Source organism: Sciurus vulgaris, assembly GCF_902686455.1.
Source record: "Sciurus vulgaris genome assembly, chromosome: 5".
In the NCBI taxonomy this organism is placed as follows: domain Eukaryota; kingdom Metazoa; phylum Chordata; class Mammalia; order Rodentia; family Sciuridae; genus Sciurus; species Sciurus vulgaris.
Window position 1 is genome coordinate 9,934,828 of NC_136465.1, and position 24,172 is coordinate 9,958,999.

The window sequence follows — 24,172 nt, forward strand, 5'->3', positions numbered from 1 at the left end:
TTCCAAACAAGCAATCACCCCGCCTTGGCTCTCTCTTCCTGCCCTTTTGGACACTTTGGTCATATAGGCAGGGTGGGAGGAGGGGGCATGAGAAGAAAGGAAACCTAAATCTACCAAGGGACAAGAGACCCCACACCCTTGGGCACCAGCTCTGGACCCCTCCTCTCCAGAGGAGTGCCCCCCTCCCCCGTTCTATCCTTTAAATAAAAGGTGTTTTTCTTGCCTCAGTGTTTCTTGAGTGCTTAAACTTCAACACCAGAGGAATGAGGACCTGATTCTGATTTTCAAGACTGGTTTCAGTTCCCTGACCTTGTCATCTGGTCCCTCATGATGGGCCTGATGAACTTCAATTTCCGATGGGGACAGGAAATTATGGTTCTCCTGCCTGTGATGACAGGCATGGCCCACTCCAGGCTGATACTGAAACAGAAACTCTGCTCTTTTTTTTTTTTTTAAATGTTTTGTTTTAGCCCTAGGTAGACACAATATCTTTATTTTTATGTGGTGTCAAGGATCGAACCAGGGCCTCATGCACACTAGGCAAGTGCTCTACCACTGAGCCACAACCCCAGCCCCCCTCTGCTTTGACAATTCTGCTGAACTGGTTTGTTAAAATCCTTACTGACCACCTACAGTGACTCTGCCTTCACATCTCTCTCTGCCTGGGCTCCTGGCACAGCATCCTGAAAACCTTTCTAAACCTTTAACCCTTTCTTAGTCTTTCTCTGGCCTATTTATATATATCATTATTTGAAGGATGTGTGACTGGAGTGTACAGATATTAGAAATTAAGACTGGAGTAAAGGCACTTGTGTTTGCCCAGTTTATGATGACCAGGTGAGCCACCAGTACTCGGTGAATTGTCACTGAAGGAAGTGGTGCAGCCTGTGAATTTATGTTATTGTTATTGTAGTCGGCTTTTTGGCTGCTGTGACTAAATGATTTGACCAGCACAACTGTAGAAGAGGAAAAGCTTATTTGGGGGCTAACAGTTTCAGAGGTCTCAGTCCACTGACAGCTCCATTCCTTAGGGCTGGAGGTGAGGCAGGACATCATGGTGGAAGAGTGTGGCAGAGGGAAGCAGCTCACAAGATGATCAGAAAGCAGAGCTAGAGACTCTACTCGCCGGGTACAAATATATACCCCAAAGCCAGTCCTCCCATTAATCACTTCCTTCAACCACACCCCACTTACCTCCAGTTACCACTCAGTTAATTCCATCAGGGATTACTTCACTGACTAGGTTAAAGTTATAACCCAATCATTTCTTCCCTGAACCTTCTTGCATTGTCTCACAGTGAGATTTTGGGGGACACCGCACATTCAAACCATAAATTATTCAATAAATTTTGACATTGTGGAAAGACAAAAAGTGTTTTGTCTATGTCAAGTGGCATAGCACACTCACGACAGTAATTGTTGTTTGATTTATTTTTTCTTTTTGTACTGGGGATTGAATCCAGAGGTGCTTCTCTACTGAACTACATATCCAGCCCTGTTCACTTTTCATTTAAGACGGGTCTCACTAAGTTGCTTAGGGCCTAAGTTGCTAAGGCTAACTTTGAACTTGCTCTCCTCCTGTCTCAGGCTCCTGAGTTGCTGGGATTACAGGCATGTGCCACTGCCCCAAGTGCCTACTGTTGGATTTAGAAGTAAAAGGACAATTGGGCAGGGGGGGTGGGGGTGAGGCAAAGTCTTAGGAGAGAGGAGTGATTTGGATGCAGTGTGGGGAAGGGCAGAGCTGTGTCCTGAAGCATCACCTTGGGCAGGAGAAAGGACCTTTTTCTCCTGAGGTTTGAGAAGATGGGCTAAGGAAGGTAATAGATGCAGGTGGATGTGACTTTGAAGGGTGGAAGCTGAGCAAGAATCTTAGAATGACTTCCATTTTATTTGAAATAGCTGGAGTGGGTGGGAAGAGGAAACAAGCCACCTCTCACTCACTGGGGTACCCTGTGAGTACACTGTGACTCCTGTTGAGTCTCTTTGCTGCCTGTCTTTTCCCAGTCTCCACCCCCAACAGTTGTTTAACAACACAGAACACAAAATAACCAATAATTTTTCTTGATTAATCTGGCTCAAGATAAATATAAATTAAGAAAAGTAAGCTTCTCTTCCCATTTAAAAAATTGTAAAAAAAAAAAGGGGGGGGGGGAGGTGCTGGAGATGTGGCTTAGTGGTTGAGTGCCCCTGGGTTCAATCTCCAGTACTTCCCCTGCCCCAAAATTGTAATTCATGATTACATATGAAAGTACATGCAAGAGCATCTTTCTTACAGATTCTTACAGACTTACATATAGAATGGTCTATCTCTATAAAACGTGCCTTAAAATGAACTGGAGAAGCTTTCTGAAGATTAGCAGTAAAAAAGAAATCAATGAAATTGATTTCACCAAGAGTTCATTGAGTGTGTGTGCGCTATGCGCATGCGTTTAAATGTACACAAGCACATGAATAAATACATGTCATGTCAAAATACATACATGTGTGATAAAATCTTAGGAAACAAGCAATCCTATCTTTCTAGACCTGAAGTGAGTTGATTTCCTCCAAACTGAAGCGGTCATGCTCTTTTAAACATCTACACACCCTGCTCCTCTTAGGGAAGTACCCTAGTCTCTTTTGTATTATGGGGTGTGTGTGTGTGTTCCTAGGGCACTTCCCATCCTTCACCCTCATAGATATTAAGCCCTTCCAGAACAGGGACAATTCTGTGACTTAACCACTTTCTGTCTTTGGTAGTGACAACCATAAATTATCTATGCTATGGGCAGGCCATGCACACTTGGCACATAGCAAGTACTAGGTAAGTATTTGTTGATTAAGTGAGTGAATGGTGAACTGAATTTTGTAATTACAAGGGTTAGCAAAACTACTAAATATTTATTTTTATTCTCAGCCCAAATGGCAGTTCCTCTGAGACAAGAGTTGCTGTGGTGTTTCCAGGTCACAGAAACCTGATAAAATTTACGTACTGATCATTACACGTTCTGAACCCAGATCCAAGCGTTTGCAATTGGGGAACAGCTTCCACCTTCCAAACTGCAGACAGTGGCGTCAATCAGCTCGTCCTTTCTGCGTCTCTCTTCCTCCCACTCGCCTTGGAAGCGCACCGGGGGGCGGACGAAGCGGGACGGCGAATCCGGCGCCTTCTGTCCCTCGCGCCCGCCGTAGTTCCCGGCCGCCGCGGGGGCGGCGCGCGGCCTTTTGAAAGTGAAGAGCGGTCGGGACGCAACGGCCGCTGCCGCCTGTGTGGTGGTGCGGGTTTCCGGCTGGGGCCTTTTGAGGACGACACGTACGTTTCTTCTGTCCTTACTCCGCGGCGTCGCTCCGCTTCCAAGTGGGCGCTTTCTTCCTCCCCTCGCTCGAGCGCGGGGCGCGGCGGCGGTTCCCGAGAGGAAGGCCCGGTGCTCGGCGGCGGGGACGCGGCGGGGACGCGCTGCCTCCCGGGCCGGGCTGCCGGCTCTGGGGCCTCCGCCAGCGTCCGGGCCTCGCCCGCTGCCTCTGCGCCTTTTGCGTCTCTTTTCTCACGAGCGCCAGTTTCTCTCCCATTCTTTCGGTTTCCCCTTTTCCGCCGCCATCCGCACCCGGCGTGGCCGGCAGAGTCCCGGGGCCTGGGCCTTCGGACAGCAGGTCCGCCGGTCCGCCTGCCGGCCTGCTAACGTTTGAGTACCGCTCCTTGCACAGCTCTTGGCTTCGAAAACTGTCTCCGGTCCTCCACGGAGCGTGGCGTGCCGCCCGGCCACGGCAGCACCGCTGCTAAGGCGGATCGTCCTCCAGGAAACCCACAGGCTGCGTCCCGTCTTCTAAGAACTGACTTGCCGTCTGCAGAACCTGTGAACAGCCAGCCCAGAGCTGTCGTTTAAGACGTGCCTCAGACAACTGCGAGGGGCAGGGGCTCGGTACATGTGCGTGCACACGGCTTAAGCATGCAAGGTGTGGCAGTTCCCTGTGTCTCAAGAAAATGATGAAAAAATTCAGTGGTTTTTAGTTGGCAATGAGTCTTGCCAGGTCACTCTACTGGCCAGGGTTTTCAGCATCCGACTTTGCTAACCTCTTCTTACACGGATGCCCTGGTGGTCTTACCTACTCTCTTGGCCTTAGCGCCACCTCTGTGCTGTTATCTCACAAATTTGTCTTCAGCCATTGGATTCCAGACTTATATCCTAGGTACACAAATATGGCCATATATTTGACATTTCTACCTAGACGTTTAATGTGGCATGGAAAGGTGAATTTCTACTCTCAACAGTGCCCCTGTTTTTCTAGGTGCTCAGTTGAGAAAATGGAGCCATTCTTGACATAGTCCTAACCAGTCTGCTCATCAGGAAATCAGGATATTTTCTGCAAAAGGGATCATCATATATGTGGCCTTCTGTGTCTCTTTTCTTTCACTTAGCATGATATTTTCAAGGTTCATTTATGTTGTCTATATCAGTACCTTATTCCTTTTTTGACTGAATAATATTTCTTTGTGTACATATACCACATTTTGTTTATACATTTATCATCTATGTGGCTATTATGAAGAATGTTGTTTGCATAGACATTTTCCTGGATGGGAGAACTGTTTCCAACTTCTGGGATGTGTGAGAGGAAGACATTCTTTTTACCTTTTTGAACTAAGTGGGTTTTCTTTCATCAAGTGCATATATTATTTTGTGATTAATAACCCCTCCCCCCCAATTACTAATAGTACGAACACAGGTGAGTAACTACCTTTGGCTTTCACTTTTCTCACTATAAATAAAATTGGACAAAATATTTGTCGAGGTCTTTTTCAATTTTCAGAATTTGTGTTCTTATAAAAATGAGTGATGTTACAGGAATTTTTCTGTGTCAACAAGAGTTGTATTCTTTGTAACTGCAGTGTAACATTATTTTTATCATAGGACCTAGAGTGGTTGTTACAATGGAAGGAATTGATGATTTCAAGACACCAAGCAAATTATCTGATAAAAGGAAATCTGGTAAGACAGATGTAATGAGATGTTTCTTCATTGTTGTTACTACTAGAAAGGTCTTAGTGTTGTTTTAGTTTGTTCTTTTACTATCTTTCATGCATGGCTCTAGTGTAAGTCTCTTTTATAATGTTAATCTTAACAAGACTTATTTAATAGGACAGAGTTTGGTTACCTATGGACTAATTAACTCTAACAGCCTGGTGAAGAATCAGTTTAGCTTGAACCATTGAGGAATTGCTTTACATTTCTCCCTTCCTTACATGCTCTTATGAGGAAAAGATATTTTTTAAGGCAATTCAGTGAGAGGAGGAAAATCTTTTCAACAATTGGATCTCTATATCCAAAAAATGAATCTTGACTCTTAATTCACATTATATTAAAAATAGTTAAAATCAGCTTGGCATGGTGGTACACACCTGTGACTCCAGCAACTTGGGAGGCTGAGGCAGGAGGAGTGCTAGTTTGAGGCCAGCCTCAGCAACTTAAGAGTGACCGCCTGTCTCAAAATAAAAAATAAAAAGGACTGGTAAAGTAGCTCAGTGGTAAAGCACCACTGGGTTCAATGTCCAGTACTAACATTTTTTAAAAAATAATAAATAAGACTAAAATCAGCCACAGTGGCACAAGCCTGTAATCCTAGGTGCCCCAGCCCGCAGGACATCAACGGGTACCTGGAGCGGGGTGCTGGGATTGAAAGAGACAAGAGACACGAGAAATGGAGACAAGACAAAAGCCTGATCAAGTCTTGTTTATTAGAGGAATAAACAGTTAATACAAAGTACAGAAACCAATCAGAGTAAAGCGAGCGAAGGCAAGACTAGTCTCGCGCCAGAACTCCAATAAGGAAGTGTAATTGTCCAATCATGAAGCACCACGCAATCTAGTGTGATGCACCCGGTATAGTCTGACAGGTGTATAAACAGGTAATGGCACGCCCCGCCAGCATCTGGCAGGCGCCATCTTAGCTCAGCATGAGGCGTGGCAGGGGGCGTGACCATGAGTCAAAGCGCCTGACCATGAGCCAAGGCGCGTGACCTTGAGGCAAGGCAGGGCGCGTGACCTGCCGGCTCCGGACACCTAGGTAATTGGGAGGCTGAGGCAGGAAGATTTCAAGTTTGAGGACAGCCTTGGTCTTAGCAACACCCTGTCTCAAGTAAAATATGAAAAAGATTGGGGATGGGGCTGGGGTTGTGACTCAGTGGTAGATCACTTGCCTAGCATGTGTGAGTCGCTCAGCATTGCATATAAATAAGTAAATAAAATAAAAGTCCAGCAACAACTAAAATAAGGGGGAAAAATAAAGGGAGTTATAGCTCAGTGGTAGAGTGCCCCTGGATTCAATCTCCAGTACTGAATTAAAAAAAAGTTTTAGTGGACACATCCGCCTTGCTCTCAGTATATTATATTTGATGTAACAAACACGCATCAGTTTGAGAAATATTCCTCCTGTTCCCGATTATTATAAATGGAAATTGAATTTTGTCAAGTACTTCTACTGAATCAGTTTTATTTTTTTAATCTGTTAATGTACCAAATTATTTTAATTTTCAAATGTTAAACCAGCATTTTATTCCTGGGGTAAAGCCACTTTGGTCAAGATGTATTTTATCTATTGGTGACTTGATTTGCTGACATTTGCTGTATTCATGCTCACCTCAGCCTCCCAAGTAGTTGGGATTACAGGTGTGTGCCACAACTCCCAGTTTATAGGAAGATTTTAAACTGGTTTCACAGTTAATAAATATAGTACTATTCAAGTTATCTGTTTTTTTTTTTCTTTGTGAACTTTATTAGCATATTTGAGGAATTTGTCCATTACTTCTAAATATTCAAATTATTGGCATAAAGTTATTTTTGATATACCCTGATTACCCTTCTGTCCTTTTTGGTGTCTGATGCTGGTATTTTATGTGTTTTTTTTTTTTTTTTTTTTTTTTTAAATCAGTTTGACTTGAGGTTCTTCTGTTTTGGTGAATGTTGCACGTATGTGAAAGGTCATATTTCATCTGTTGCTGGGTGCAGTGTTGCATACATGTCAATTAGGTTAATCCATTTGACCTGTTTGTTTTATTCAGGTCCTTTGTATCCCTACTGATTTTTTTCTGTATTTTCTCTTAATTACTGAGAGAGGAATGTTAAAGTCTTCAACTACAATTATGGATTTGTCTGGATTTTTCTTCCCTTCAGTTCTGTTACTTTTTGCTTCATGTATTTTGAAGCTTTGTTGTTAAGTACTTAACACATTTAGGATAGTTATTTCTTTTGATGAATTTACCACTTAACTATTACAAAATGCCTTTCTTTATCCTGAGTGATACTTGGTTTTGAAGCCCATTTTATGTGATATTAACAGAGCCATCCAGCTTTATTTTGATTGTTTGAATGGCATGTTTTCCAACCTTTATTTGTTTTTATATTTAAAAGTGAGTTTACTGTAAATATCATGCAGTTTTGTTTCTATTCATTCTGACAACTTCTGCCTTTAGTTGGATTAGTTCATCATTAGCCACATGTGGCTATTTAAATTTGGATTCAAATTAATCATAATTAAGTAAAATCACCATTTAGTTCCTCATTTGTATTAGCCACACTTCTAGTCTAAGTAACCACATTTGGGTAATGGCTTCTGTACTGAACACATAAATACAGAATATGTTTCTTGTGGCAGAGATGATTGGATAACAATTTAGACCATTTACACTTAATAAATTATGGTGGAATTTAAATTTGCTATTTTGTTATTGCCCCATAGCTCACTGGCTCCCCCCCCCCCCCCCCCCCCCCCGCTTCATTTTTGGTAGTTTTGTTGCTGTATCTTGAGAGTCTGTTCACCTTTCTTAGACTCAAAGGTGATTTTTCTTATCTGTTGTATTTTTCATTCTTCAAGTTTTCTTTACATCATTAAGCACGTTTTTAAGATTTATATGTTTAAGATTTCTTGTCAGTTAATTCTACCATCCCTGTCATTTGATGGTATGTTTCTGTTGGTTTATTTTTGTCCTGGTGTGGGGCATATTTCCTTGCTTCTTTCATGGTTGGTAATTTTTTTATATTTTACATCATTAAGTGCTGGACTTTGTTATTCTTTCGGAGTGTTTGATTTCATTAAGGTCTAAAGTTAACTTACCTGCATGTTAGTCTATTCCTTTTGGGACTTGCTTTTAAGATTTTTGATAGATTTTTTTATGTTGGGCTAAAAGTTAGCTGTTTCTTCCAAGTTGTGACCAGGGTTACCACATTCTGACTGATGGTAAAGTGAACTTATTCCTAGACTTGTGTGATTTCCAGTAAGTATTTAGCTTGTTACTTTCCTGGTTTTGGGGATCTTAACCATTGTGTGTGCAGATGAGTACTTAGCCAAGCACTCATTGGGAGAGCTTTCCAGATCTTCAGAGCACTCGTTTTCCAGCTCCCTCCTCTTCAGTTCTCTGCTCTACAAATTCTAGTCACCTAGCCTCTTTGATCTCTTTCCCCTTAGTTGACAAGACTGCCAACCTGTTTTCCTTTATGTTGCAGCCTGTAAACTGCCTTTATGCAGAAAGTTAGGGCAATGATACAGGGCTCACTTCTTTGTTTCTCTTCTGTTGGAGAACACAGACCTAATTTGCTTGTTGTTATGTCTAAAAACCATTATATTGTGCCAGGTGTTCCAGTTGTTCATGGTGAGAGGGTAATTTCAAGCAGTTAATAGTTCATGAGCAGAAGTAGAACTCCTTTATCACATCTTTTTAAAGACTATAATGCTCTGGAATGTATACTATAATTAGGCTTCTGATGATGATCACTTAGGGTTGTATGCTTTTTTTTAGTCTTTTTTTTTTTTTTGCAGTCACAAAAACAAAACACATTCTGGGCATGGTGATGCATGCCTGTAATCCCAGCGACTAGGGAGGCTAAGTTCAAGGCCAGCCTGAACAACTCAGATCTCAAAATGAAACATAAAAGGGCTTGGGATTTATAGCTCAGTGGTAGAGCACCCCTGGGTTCAACCCTCAGTGCCAAAAAAAAAAAAAAAAGAAAGAAAGAAAAAAGAAATGCCCAATATTCAAATATTCAAATGTTGTGATGCAAGGGTTCAGGAAACATTTGTAAAAGGGCAGTTGGTACATAGTTTCGACCTAGAAGGCCACACAGGAACTCTGTTGTATGTTCTTTATTTTTTAACAATACTTTAAAAATGTGAAAACAATTCATTCTTAGTCTGTGGGCTATACAGAAACAGGCCATTTACTGACATCTGCTTCAGGGTTAGTGTTGTACAGAATTTTAAAAGTAGGCTTGGTCAAAGGGTGTCCATTTAAGATTAGGGTAGATAACTATAATTGCTCTCCAAAAGGATTATGCCAATTAGTAGTCTTAATGACAGTATTTTTGAAACATTAGGATGCTTTTGTTAGGTATTTCAAATACTAATTGTTTTTTTTTGTTTCTCTTTCTGACATTTAGTGTTATGTTCAACTCCATGTATAAATATTCCTGCCTCTCCATTTATGCAGAAGCTTGGCTTTGGGACTGGGGTAAATGTTTACCTAATGAAAAGGTGAGTGTAAAATTTCAGGTTAGCCTTTCACATGGAACTCAGAAACAAAGACGGAATATGAAAATTCAAGTATGTGGCTTTGGGGTATGCCTCTTGTCCTGCCCGACTGCTGTATTCCAGTCCCCAGAATGCAATAACTTCCAGCACTCTTGCCTGGTATACTTTTCTTGTAACTTCCTCCTGATGAATTATTGAAGAGGAAGTAGTTTACCTTATAATTTTTTCCTTGGCTTCTATAAGAAGGGGAAGTGGCAGAGGAAACAGTTTCCTTTGTGGTATTAACATAAGATTCTCAGTAAGTAAACTTCAAAGAGGAAGCCATTAGTTGAAAATGATAGTGACTGATACTTCCTCTATCTGGTGAGTTGCCTTCCCAAATCTTTCCTTCTAAAAGAAGTCAAAAGGGTTTTCTTTCTTATGGCATTGTTATCAAAAGGAGGAAATATATGATTGTAAAGTAGGAAGATTGTGTTAGAAAAATTGAAGTAATTGAATAAGTATGGTGCTAATTATTAATAATATAGATGTCAACAGTTTGTGTGTGTGTGTGTCTGTGTGTGTTTTACTGGGGATTGAACCCCCACAAGGTGCTCTACCACTGAGGTACCTATATCCCCAGCTTTTTTCTTTTTTTTTTTTTTTAATTTTGAGACAGTCACTAAGTTGCCTAGGTAGGCATTGAACTTGTAGTCCTCCTGCCTTAGCCTCCTCAGTTATTGGGATTACAGGCGAGTGCCACTGTACCTGGCAACAGTTTTTTTTTTTTTTTCCCCAAAATTGTTTCTTTTAGTCATTACTTTTTATCTAGTTTCATATTGAAGTGGCAGATGACTCAGTTAATATGTATTCCTTAATGTATTCTTGGAATCAGCCTGATTAGTCCGGCCTTTCTTAGGCTATCTTAGCATCGTCTACATTTATATTGTTTCCAAACAGAAATGCTTTCTTTAATAGAGGCTAATGAATTGAGAATATTCTAGCAATTACATACGAGTGGGTATTCCTGAAGCATTTCTTGTTTGGGAATAATTTTCCTCCAGAATTTTGAGACTGTCAGTCACCAACATTGCTTTTTAGTTTATAGTGTTGCTGCTGAGAGTTGTGAAGCCTTTCTGATTGCTGATTGCTTTTCATGTTTTATGTCATCTGTCTCTCCTCCTCTCCCAGATCTTTTTGATCTGATGGTTGCCATTATCCTGAAATATGACAATGGCATGTCTTTGTGTGTGCCTCTTGGCATTTGATAGTTCCTGTTCTTAAATTTTTAGAATTAAAAAAAGAATTGTTGATGATTTTCAACCTTTTTTCTCTATTTTTTACTTCAAATCCTATTATTTGGATATTGAACTTACTGGACTCATTTCTAACCTATTTTTTGTGTGGTTGTCTTGTCTTTTGCTGTTTTCTTGGAGATTTCCCAAATTGTGTCTTCCAAGGTTTTGGTTGAATTTTTCAGTTTTTAAATCTTGTTTTTAATTACCTTTCTTAAAAATAATACCCAAGTCTTTTGAGGCTGTAGACGTGTTGTATATCTTGATCTGGATATATCAGTAACAGATGTGTACACATGTAAAAACTCATTGAGCATTTAGTATACCTATGGCTATTAGTTACTACCCTGTTTCCTACATGATTCTCATGTTTTCAACTGTTAGTAAACCAAAGGCTGAAGACCCTCTGTTTACCTCCTCCCCAAGCAGGTCTCTAGAAGTCGGGTTGGGGCCTGCCCAGTGGTACAGACTTGGGACTGGTATATAGGAATCCACCTGCTTTTTACGTATGTTTCAAGCAGTTCACTGGGCCTTTTAGGTCAATTGCTTTCATCTGCTTTTTAGCTTCTGAAATTGTATTGCTCTTGTCTCCTCTACTATTATTTCCATTCTCGTATATGTCTTAAAACAGCTATTTGCTATGATTTTAGAGGGATTTGGAAAGGATAAAAGTATATGTATATGTTTGTTGGTACTGGGGATTGAACCACTGAGCCTCATCCCTAGCCTTTTTTATTTTTTATTTTGAGAAAGGGTCTTGCTAAGTTGCTTAGGGCCTCACTAAGTTGCTGAGGCTGGCCTTAAACTTACAATCCTCCTGCCTCATCCTCCAGTCACTGGGATTACAGGCATGTGCTACTATATGTATACATTGAAGCTATAATTTTAATCCAGAAGTCTATATTTCTTAATGTTAAGTCGAGTTTGAATTCCTAAGATATCCAACATATTTTGATTATTAAATAAATTGATTGTTAATATTTGCTAGGAATTTTTGTTCCGTAAGTATATATGAGTGAAGTTGGTTGTGATTTTCCTTTTCCTGCACTCCCTTTTTGATTTTTTTAAAAATGAAAGTTATACTAGACTTAGAGTTCCTTTTATTTTCCATTTTCTGAGGAATAGTTTGTATGAGATTGAACAGCAGATTTCTTGAGAGTTTAGTAAAGTCACTTATAGAATCATCTATGCCTTTTATTTCTTGTAGGAAGATTTTAAACTATTGAGTAAAATTTTTGTATATCTGTAGTCATGTTCCCATTTTTATTTGCAGTATTATTTATGCTTCCTTTTATTTATTTTTCCTTGCATAATCTCATCAGAAATTTGTTTTATTATTTTTATGAACCAATTTTTAGCTTAGCCAAGTATTTTATTCAGATTTTATAAATCAGTTCTTGTTATTCTGTAGATCAGAGTAAGTATGGAAAAGGAAAGGATGGACTTTCTCACTAGATTCTAAACATTCAAGAGCTACGGGGTAACCCTGAAACTTGAAAAATGGCTGTTTTTTTTTTTTTTAAACCTTATAATGATATGGAAGAGGTTTCCACTCAAATGCTGCTGTCATTTAAAACTGGAAGTTTAGCTGGGCACAGCAGTGCATGCTGGTAGTCCCAGTGGCTCTGGGGGCCAAGGTAGGAGGATTGCAAGTTCAAAGCCAGCCTCAGTAACTTAGCAAGGCTCTAAGCAACTCAGAGAGACCCTGTCTCTAAATAAAATATTTAAAAAAAGGGCTGGATATGTGGCTCAGTGGTAAAGCATCCTTGGGTTCAATCCCTGGTACCTCAAAAAAAAAAAAAAAAAAAAAAATCCTGGAAGTTTAAAACAATTTAGATGAACTTATAGATAATATGTATTTATGAATTAAGAAATCTTATGGTTCTTTTGGGTACAGGATTTTCAGTTAAGCAAAGTTATGCAATGCAGGGCTCTGCCTGTGAGAGTACAAAGCTAACTGTATCTTTGGTTCAGTCTCTATTCTTTTTTCTCTCTTTTTTGGTACTGGGATGGAACCAGGGCTGCTCTTCCTGAGCTACATCTCAGGCCCTTTTTATTTTTTGACACAGGGTCTTACTAAGTTGCCCAGGCTGGCCTGGAGCTTGGGAGCCACCTCCTCAGCCTCTGAACTGGGATTACAGGTGTGCACCCCCATGCCTGGCTACATCCCTTCCCCTTTGCTGAGGCCGAGAGCCCAGGTCCTCACACATGGTAGGCAAGTGCTGCACTACTGAGCCACCATTGCAGCCCAGTCTGTTGTTTTATGTTCTTATGGTGAAAACTTTTGTCTCGAACCTTTGAAACCCTTTCATTAGCCTTTGTGTCCTTATGCTGCATGTTTTCACTTTCATGATTCTCTTCACTAATAAATGCCTAACTTACCAAGTAAGCCTCTCCCTTTGTTTTGCCTATTTATTTAGCCTTTAACTATTTACACCTTAAATACTCTGAACATGGATGAATCTTTCTAGGAAAATAAAAAATTTATATTTTTCTCATTTTTATGTTTCTTATTCTCTTCTTAAGTATGTCTTTGAGCATATGAGACATATAAATTGATCTGTGTAGAAGTACAATATTCGTTGGTGAAGAATAGCATTCTATTCTTTGGGTGATAATATATGGGTCAAGTGTTTTTTTTATCTCTTTAAGTTAAATTTCTTAAGGTTTACTGTTTATTATTTTATTCTGTAACTCAGCTCTGATTCATATAAATGCTTAATAAGTATTTGGTTGTATGGTATGCTAGAAGAGAAAAAATAGAAAATAGTATAGTAGTTTTCAAGTTTAAAATGTGTGTGCGTATATATATATATATACACATTTTATTATTATTATTATTGTTATTATTATTATTATTATTATTATTATTATTTTGGTATTGGGAATTGAACCCAGGGACACTCTACCACTGAGCCACATCCTCTGCCCTTTCTCTTTTTTATTTGAGACAAGGTTTCACTAAATTGCTTTGGGCCTTGCTAAGTTGCTGAAGCTGGCTTTGAACTTGAGATCCTCCCCAGTTGTGGGATTATAGGCATGTGCCTAGCTTAAAATTTATAATTTTACATAGTTTGTAACAGTCCATCCTTATCCTTCTCTTTTTATTCCATCTCTGCATATAGACATCAGATTTCTCTCATCTTATGTTCCAGTTGCAAAAGACAAGTAGCAGAGGCATTGACAGTCTAAAATACTTTAAGTATTTTTTAAAAACAATTACTGTTAGGTCTCTTTCAAAATTTGAAAGTTCTTGTATGAAAGTGTATTGTTGTCTTTATTCATTTTCATACTATTTTTTTATTAGTATATACACATATGTGTGTATATATTTATTTACTTACTTATTTTAGATCTCCAAGAGGTTTGTCTCATTCTCCTTGGGCTGTGAAAAAGATTAATCCCATATGTAGTGATGATTATCGGAGTATATATCAAAAGAGACTAACTGATGAGGCTAAGATTTTGAAAAACCTTCATCATCCAAACATTGTAGGTAAGTTTTAAACTCATTTGTTACCTGTTTGTAAAATAATGTTGTTCTGGTTTCACTAGTAAAAATGAAGAGATTTGGGCTAGAGATTGTTAGGAATCAAATTAATTGGAAAGTCTTAAAAAAAAGTTCTTGCCTAGTGCAGTGGCACATACCTGTGCTACTCTGGAGGCTGAAGTAGGAGGATTGCAAGTTTGAGGTCAGCCTGGGCAACTTAGTGAGAATTTGTCTTAAAATAAAAAGGGTTGGAGATGTAGCTTAGTGGTATAGAACCCCTGGATTGAAAGAAAGAAAAAAAATCTCATAAAAATACTTTAGATATTGAAGTATAAATTTAAACTTCATGAGGATATAGTCATTATGGTGCTGTTCTATTAAAATGATCTTCCTTTAAATAATTTCCTGCTTTCATTTTGCATTCTTAGTACAAAATCATTCTACTTAGGCACAGAGTATAAAAATATTTTAATTTGTGGTACTAGTGGCAAACACTGGAGGCATTTAAAATTTTTTCTACTGAATTAGTTTTGTAAATAATGCCTGTTTGATCCTATGCTCGTTAGTATTAGCCCACATTCATGCTTTCGGTCACAGTGCTGTATAAAAGACATGTCCTGTTTTCTCGAGGTTATCGTGCTTTTACTGAAGCCAATGATGGCAGTCTGTGCCTTGCTATGGAGTATGGAGGTGAAAAGTCTCTAAATGATTTAATAGAAGAGCGAAATAAAGATAGCCAAGATGCTTTTCCAGCACCTATAATTTTAAAAGTTGCTTTGAACATGGCAAGAGGGCTAAAGGTAACTATAACATTGTATTTTATCTAACCCTAACCCTTAAGTTAAAATCTGTATAGAGTCTTATATTGCAGAGCTTACTGTTTCTTTATTTTGATCAGGAAAGTATTGTTTAGGACCCCCACATATGCCTGAAATAACTTGAGACCAGGTTGTTTTGCAATAGAGATCATGTTAGACTTAGTTAAATGGATCATTAACATAAATTTAGTAATTATTCCTAGGGGCATAGCCTTACCCCATGTTGATGTAAGCAAACCCCCATGGATTATTTTGTGGGGTGTCAAGTTTTGAATATCATGGGTATATACCTGTAGGTTCAATGAAGGAAACTGTCAGTCTTGTGCAAAGAAATTATTGTGCTTTTGGATAAAAAATTCTGTATACTAAATCACTTACACAGAAGTAACATTGGCTCCAGAAAACTATTGGGTGAATGGAAACTGGATCAGGTAATGATGATAGTGATGCAAAGTTGCATGTTAAAAGTTCAAATGAAATTGATTGATGAAACAGATTAGGAAAAAAAGCAATGTTTCTAAATATACATATTCTAATACCTTTATAAACTAATTTTAAATAGGATAAATTTTAAAGTCTGAATTTAGTAATGATTTTTAATGTGTATAAATAATGGAACTAATAAATCACAGAGTAAATATACTTGGGTCTGTTCATCGTGTGATGGATTGCATTTAAATTAAGCATGTAAATGTTCTTGTGTAAAGAGCACATCTACACCAAGAACCATCTCATTTCTAAGCTGGGCTCATAGAGAAATGCTCAAATACTGAAGAATGAACAAATAACTATTTTGCAGGACATTTTAAAATGTATTACTTGCCAAATACAAAAAGGAGTTAATGTGTAAAACGAAATGTAGTCTTAGATTACATTTCTGCTTCCACTTCTGCTTCTGAATTATGTGGTCCTAAGTCATTTCTTCATTAACTCAATAATTTCAGCTGGACACAGTGGTGCATGCCTGTAGTCCTGGCTAACCAGGAGACTAAGATAGCCTCTGCAACTTAGTGAGAACCTGTCTCAAAACTAAAATATTTTTGAAAAGGGTTGGGGATTTAGTTTAGTGGTAGAGCATTCCTAAGTTAATTCCCATTACCGAAAAAACAAACAACAATTTGAGGAAAGATTGTGAAAGATTCCAAAATTATTTCTAAAATAGTAGCCTCAAGTAAAATTGAAATATATTTGGAAAACTGCAGTAGCACCTTCTGATATATAAATTCATAAAATGAGTTTGAAAATACAGTTAACATATATATAATTAGACTTCTATCTTTAAGAAATCTTTTAGATAATATGGGATGTTTCCTTCTCTGGCTCCAAATAATTAGAAATGATGGTCAGATAGGTTTATAGTTTAGGAAGGGAGTTCAAGTCATTAGTTCTATTTAAAGGTTATTTATTTTTTAAAATTTATTTTCTTGTGGTGCTGAGGATTGAACCCATGACCTTGTGAATGCTAGGCAAGTGCTGTACCACCAAACTACATTTCCAGTCCTGAAGTTTATTGGAAGGTTATATATGTCGATTAAGTTGTACTTCTGCTCATATGTGTTAAATTTTTTACAATTTTAGTATCTGCACCAAGAAAAGAAACTGCTTCATGGAGACATAAAGTCTTCAAATGTTGTAATTAAAGGTGATTTTGAAACAATTAAAATCTGTGATGTTGGAGTCTCTCTACCACTGGATGAAAATATGACTGGTAAATAATATTATTTTAAAATTTTTTGGACAACTTTAAAATTTTTGATTTTTATATGTAAAAATATATAGTAAGTTCACATGGTTCAAAGATTTAAAACTTTTTGAAAAATATGTAATTTTTCTATTTTTCTAATTCACTTTGACTTAGCCTCCAATTCCTTCCCTTACCACATAAACAGCATTAATTATTGACTTTATTATTAGCTTATGTTTTAACTGAAGATAGGTTTGGGAAAGATTTCTAATGTGGATTGAGATTTTTAAAACGTAAAACATCTGGAAATGAAAAATAAAATTTTAATAAGGTTTTTGAAGGGAACTCTCAGCAGTAAAGTGATGATATTTGGGAAACTGCATGAAGAAATTGGAGTGGAACTAGGAAAGAGGGATGTTAATATAAACCAGTCTTCTGCTTTCTGCTTTTTGGCCCAGCTCAACCCATTCTTCCCTCATTATTGTAAATACTGATCATTCTCAGAAATTTAAAGATATGTTCTTGGTGAGAATCAAGTGCCAGACTTAAGAGAATGCCTCTTTTATATGAATATTAATTAAAACGATGGTCCATGAATGCTTTTTAGATCATATGTAAACCTTAATTTCTAGCAGAAGTCAAAGTTTACAAATTGAGGGCAAAAGCCAGAATAGAGTGACTATAATGATATCTATAATTGATAAAAATAGAATTGTCCTGAACCCCTTATGCTAAATAACTACAACAAAATCAAAACTTTGGGAAATAAAAGAAATTCTTCAAATGTAATAAAAATGAGATTTTTTTTAGTGTAATATTCTCAAAACTGAAGAGATCAGACAAAAAACTAAGATGTAAAAGATCTGAGTAATATGATTGAACTCTCTGCATTAGTGTATTTATTAAAATTGCCAGATGGCACACACCTGTAGTTCTAGCAATGCCTGTAATTCCAGTGACTCAGGAGGATGAGGCAAGTTCTAGGGCGGCCTCAGCAACTTGGTGAGAGGCTGTTTTAAAAAGCAGAAAGGACTGGGGTGGAGCTCGGCGGTTGAGCAGCCCCTAGGTTCAGTCCCTAGTGCAGCGGTGGGGGGAAATTAATATTTATTAAAATTGGCCATGTATTATTAGGTCACAAAAGAAAACTGCAGATTATAAAAAGTAGTTTAGTAGTTGACATGTATTGATGTCAGTGCTGTAAATATAGAAATATGTAGCAAAATAAGAAATAAAAACTCCTAATTATTTTATGAATTTAAAACGTGTAAATAATTTTTGGCTGAAAGGAAAAATCAAATTCCACTTAGAAAATACTCAAAAAATAAGAATTACAACAAATCAAAACCTAGTTAAGATACTGTTCAGACATAGCCAGGAAAATACTGTGAAAGAATGAGGAGGAGATGTTTAAAAGTTTTATAAAGCTGGGCACAGTGGTGCTTGCCTGGGGCAGCTCCTGGAGAAGCTGAGGTAGGCAGATTCCCAGTTCAAGGTCACCTGTGCAACAGCTAGACCCTGCCTCAAAATTTTAAAAAGGACTGGAAATGTAACTCAGTGGGGGAGTGCTCCGGGGTTTGATTCCCAGTACTGCCAAAAAGAAGAAAAAGAGAAAAAATGGTTTTGTAGAGCTAGAGTTATTAAAGCAGTGATATACATCCAAAATGGGCAGAAATCTAGTCAGGAAATAGTTTCCAGAATTTTTGTGACAAAGTTGCCATTTTTGTATTAGGAAGAGGTAGTTTAACCAATAAATGATGTTATCTGGACATTTTAGAAAAAATACAGCTGTTTTCTGTCTTCACATTTTAATCCTCACAAATTGAAGATTGGGTAAAAAAAAAAAAACAGTAGGAAAAATTGTAGATAAATATTTCACTGCTGTTGGGTTTGGGGAGGACTTTAAATAGGATACCAAAGCAATAAACTATTAAGGAAAAACCATGATTACTCCTCTAATTTAAAGAAAAAAGTTTCTGTGTGTGGCTATATGGGGAGAACAGGGAGATTAAGACACTACAAACAGAAAATAATGTATAAAAGATTAATATTTCTAATGCATTAAGAATTATTGCTAATCAGTGAGAAATAGATGGAAGTCTTATAAATAGACTTGAGAAATGAAAAAAATTAAAATGGCAATTAGGAAACTATATTTGATGGTAGTAATTTTTTAAAAGCAAGATTAAATGACAGTGAGCCTAGTGAATCACTGTTAACATTTATCATACCTATTTAAATTACCTATTAATGTTTCTCTAATTCTGTTAGACTTGTAAGCTCTAAGAACATGGAACCTTGTGGTTGTTTTTCCGCTGTAGTGTCCTTGACTCCAAGGATAGTGCCTTACTGGTAAATACCCTGTCAAAGGAATAACAATATTGGTCTGATCAGCAGTGTAGGGTAATGTGTCCTCATGCACTGTAGATGCTGCTGCTGGTACATCATTCAGCTCAGGCAAGTTTTGCTGTGGTAAAGTAGACCTCAAAAACCTCTGTGACTTAAAACAACCGAGGTTTATTCCTCAAGCTGCATGCCTCTCAGGGAGATGGCACTTACCCCAGATGGATGTCAGGAAAGTTCTCCCTGAACAAACAATGCGGAAGCTTGGAACTGTGGGATGAGTAGAAACTTTAGTTACATCAGTTTTCAATTTGGACCTTGAGAGCTTGTTTGGAGGTTCTAGTAGGGGAGCCCAGCTGCTCATGTGTATACCCTTGACTGAGAACAATCCTCTTCCACCAGAGTGTACCCAGTACGAGGGAGGAAGGGGTCACCCACCTAACAGACAGATTAACCAAATCAATCTTGGGATCCATGGGTTTTTTTTTTCCTATTTTTGAAAGTAAATTTTACATTAACTCATTTTGTTTTCACTCTATCCATATTTGTGAAGAAAGGGAGTTTATATTAATCAAATATTGAAAAATTCCATTTTTTAAATATACTTTAATATTACCTAGTGAATATTGTCTGTTACTTTGAATTTTTTCTAGTTGTAGAAGTAAAGCTTTTCAATATGAAAAGGAAAATTTACAACATTACAAATAAATCAGAATGTTTGTGGGCCACATGGAATTAATTTAGAAACTACCAAGATATCTAGGAAAACCTCAAATATTTGGAAGTTTAACATCAAAAATTTAAATAACCTACAGGTCAAAGAAAACAATGAGGGCAATTGGAGAGTATTTTGAATTACATAATAAGGAAAGACAACATTAAAATATGTGAGGAAAAACTAAAGAAGGGTCTAAAGGGAAATCTGTAGCTGTTAGTGACTACAGTAAAAAAAAAAAAAAGTTCTAAATCAATCACCTGTGTTCACTTGCAAGCCAGAAAAGAGCAAAACAGATCCAAAGTAGGCTAAAGAAGGGGAATAAGAAAGGTATGAGCAGGAATCAGAAGAAAAAACAAACACTAGAAAATATTAATAAAGCCTAAAGCTGGTTCATGGAAAAGATAATAATAGTTATAAATCCTTATAGATTAATCAGGAAAAAAGAGAAAACAATGTCAGGAATGAAAAAGAATTACAGCTACAGATTCTACAAACAATTAAAGAATAATAAGACAAAGTTTATGCCACTAAATTTGACAACTTAAAAGAACAATTGCCTTGAAAAAAATATAATTAGAAAAAATTGATACAGGAAGAAAATGGGGAATCCAATAGCCCTATATCTATTAAAGAGACATTCCCACAAAGAAAACTTGAGGTAGGTGTTTCTGCTGATTTCTTTTAAACATCCAAGAAATCTATAAAACGACTAGAAAAAGTGAAGTTGGCTATTATATTTCTGTGTATTAGTAGTAAAGCATCAGTAAATAAAGCATAAGTGAGATAATTAAATAATGTATAACTAAATGGAGAAATATCACGATTGTAGACTGGAACCTCAATACTTTTGAGATATTAATTCTTCCCAAATTGACATAGAGATTCATTCTATTCCCAGTCAGAATTATGGATGTCTTTTTCTTTGAAATTGATGAATCGATTCTAAAATTAAATAGAAATGTGAGTGAACCTGTGTCATTCCTGAGCAGAAGCTTTAAGAGCCAATGTGGACTTGACCCTTTCCCTATTTTCTGACTTAGCAGTTGCGAAAACATCAAAGTGAAACTTCATCCTCAGTCTTATGACAGCAAGTTCACAAAACGAAAAACCTGAAAAACCTGAGGCCCATTAAGGATCCTTGAAGGCCAACAGCTCGCATGTCTCTGAATTCAGAGGAGGCACTAGAGTCTGGCTTTTGAATTCAGTCTGGCTCTAGAGTCTGAAATCTTGTCATCCACAACCTATTTATATTTCTACCACTTTCTAAGAGAATTGTTTCCCTCTGTCCTTGACAACTTACCACTTTGAGTGTTTACCATTCTGATACAGGGAAAGTACTTTATCAACGAAGTTGAATGTATTTTCATGTTTGCTGGGTATTTGATTATCCTGTGAACTCCCCATCCAAACTATTTGCCCATTTTTCTTTGTGTTGCTTAGGAATTTCTAATGCTTGCTCTCATAACTTTTTTACTTGCATTTTGCTTATTTCAGTGACTGATCCTGAGGCCTGTTACATTGGTACTGAGCCTTGGAAGCCCAAGGAAGCTTTGGAGGAAAATGGCATCATTACTGATAAGGCAGACATATTTGCATATGGCCTTACTCTGTGGGAAATGATGACTTTATCTATTCCACACTTTAATTTTTATGATGATGATGATGATGAAGGTAAGTTTTGTTTTATTATTGTTGTTTTTTCAGTTCTAGGGATCCAACCCAGGGCCTTGCACATGCTAGATAAATGCTCTACCACTAAACTACATCCCCAGACTAGTGGTATGAATAGAACATAAATCCCAGTCTCTTCACTTCACATTGCAGATTAGCTTATACAATTATATCTTTACATTAAGATATATTTTTTTAAAAGGCAAGTTGGTTTGACTTAGAAGACAGTTTGTAAGGTACAGAGTACATTAATACTGGTGATTAATTTGGTTAGATATAATGTTATATAAGTGAGAATTAGATTGATGGAAAATAAGTAAATAAATTTAGGTAGGTCTAGAGAAACAAAGTTACCTTAAAAACTCCCCTTGTTTGAGAAAAAAAATATTGAAAATGTGTCATAGGCGGAGTTATGAGTTGGTAGCCTAAAAATCTAAGATAGTAGTAATCTACTCAGTGGCAAGATGACTGAGAGATTGCCTGTGGTACAATGGAAAGCACACTGGTCTTACTTCAAGAAGGTAAGCTATTAAGCTTTTCCATGACCTTAAATAGTTAAGCTTATTTCAATCTCTTAATTCCTTTGCGAGTAGATAAAACTTTTGATGAAAGTGACTTCAATGATGAGGCATATTATGCAGCATTGGGAACCAGGCCACCTATTAATATGGAAGAACTGGATGAATCCTACCAGAAAGTAATTGAACTCTTCTCTGTATGCACTAATGAAGATCCTAAAGATCGTCCTTCTGCTGCACAAATTGTTGAAGCTTTAGAACTAGAAGGCCAGTGATCATATTCATGACTATCTCACAATGATGTATGATTTGTGTATATAACTGTTCTCTTTGTTTGGATACATTGTTACTGCGATAATCTAGTTACTAGACTCTGGAAGAGGCCTCTTGTAGGACCATAGTATTATTAACATTTGAATAACTTCTTAAGGCTATTCTTTTATATTTGTATGATAAGCACTTGGTATTATACTGGATTTTCTGTGAAGTTTAAAAAACTAGCTATGCAGGCACTTAGATGTTGCTCATACAGAGTTAAAACACTAGCTATATGTTGTAAACTAATATTAATTTGAATTGAGTGACCATTACTTTTATTAGTGATTTTTCTTATTTTCTCTTTTTGTGGATTAAATTAGCACTTTATACAGCACAAAAGCCTTCATTTGCTTCTATTTCTTTGGCTGATGTACTTACTAAATAGTCACTAGAACTTGAAGAAATGACTCAATAGAGTAGCTCGTTGGGTAATTTGACTCTTTGACTTGTCTTGCTGTCTTGTATCTCCCCAATTTTAGTTGTTTGCTTTAATTTACTAAATGTGTTTTCTGTACCAAGACTCATTTTTTAATTTTTATTTATTAATCTGTATTGCTTTTCAAAGTAGTGGTATTAAAAATAATAGAACTTAAATAGGACAATACAAAATAAAGGACAGTTTTTGTACCAAATGTCTCAGCATTATCTTTCTTACTTTATACTCAATTGATTTTCATGTTGTCGTTAAACTGCTTGAGTGAATGTGAGAATGCTTCTTTTCCTTTCTCTTTTTAAACAACTTTTTTTTTTTTAACTTTTATGTGGTGCTGAGGATTGAATCCAGTGCCTCACTGTGCTAGGCAAGTGCTCCACCACCGAGCCACAACTCCAGCCCTTCTTTTCTTGACCTTATTTTGTTAATCTGTAAAACAAAGTTGATTTTTGTTATCACTAGTTTCTATTGGCCACAGCCTTGGAATTTTCAAAATTACTGAATTATAATTGTGAATCTAGGTGTTATACTTGGCTACAATTTTTTAAATTAAAATGACAAGAAAGCAAATTGAGTTGAGAAATCTAAGTATAATTTTGTATCCTGAAACTCAATAGAGTCTACTATCATTCTGATTTACATATTATGTCACTCTTAATAGGTCTGCTTAACTAACAAAGTACCCATTCTCCTAGGAGAACTAGCAGTTCCTATTTATAAGCCATAAACCATGAATTGTATTTTTTAAAAATACATAAACCAATACTTTTGAGAAATGTTTGCAGTTCCTGTAGTTGGATATCTAAAAGGGAACAAAATAATCCAGCATGCTTTCCTACCTTTAGTCTGGGTAAGTCTTGGGAATCCTCAACACAAGATTGCAGCAATGTGCTACCAACTTCAAGAAAATGGCCTTTATTCTTATTATGGAACTATGGCTCAGATGTAAACTTATTTTGTTTATGGGCCCTCATTCTCAAGCGCAACCCGTGTTTACATAGCAGGGCTTTTTGCTGAATCACTTAGCAAATTAAAACAGGTGGCTTTCTCACCTCCCACAAAACCTTTGCCTTTACTACCAGTATGAGGCCTCTAGAAGCCTGTTTGCATCTATAAACTAGAATCAGCAGCTGCCTAAAAAAATGTTATTATTCTTTAATGTCTCTTGGTTCCTATTTGACCTATAATTTGTTGATCAGAATAAAAATTAGAATCTTTAAATGATATACTACATATAAAAACTTGGGTTCAGCAAAAAAAAATGTGCTTCCAGCCTTAAATGCTATTTGAAAGGCTAGAAATTCAGTGAGCCAAGTACTTAGGATAAACAAAATAAGCCTCCTGTTTTAGATCTATCATAAGTTACATCATCTGTAACTATCATAAGCTGGGTAGCTTGTAACTAAATAC

General features: G+C 37.1%; 1 protein-coding gene across 1 annotated transcript; it reads left to right on the top strand.

The window, feature by feature from the left end:
- The first annotated feature begins 3,138 nt into the window (after positions 1-3,138).
- On the top strand, positions 3,139-22,961 carry LOC306661931 (lymphokine-activated killer T-cell-originated protein kinase). Its single transcript, XM_079141273.1, has 8 exons — positions 3,139-3,292; positions 4,890-4,967; positions 9,408-9,501; positions 14,126-14,268; positions 14,893-15,062; positions 16,659-16,788; positions 21,317-21,493; positions 22,087-22,961. Exons 2-8 carry the CDS (start codon positions 4,910-4,912, stop codon positions 22,284-22,286), a joined length of 972 nt encoding a protein of 323 aa, XP_078997399.1. The 5' UTR covers positions 3,139-3,292; positions 4,890-4,909; the 3' UTR covers positions 22,287-22,961.
- The last annotated feature ends 1,211 nt before the right edge of the window (positions 22,962-24,172 follow it).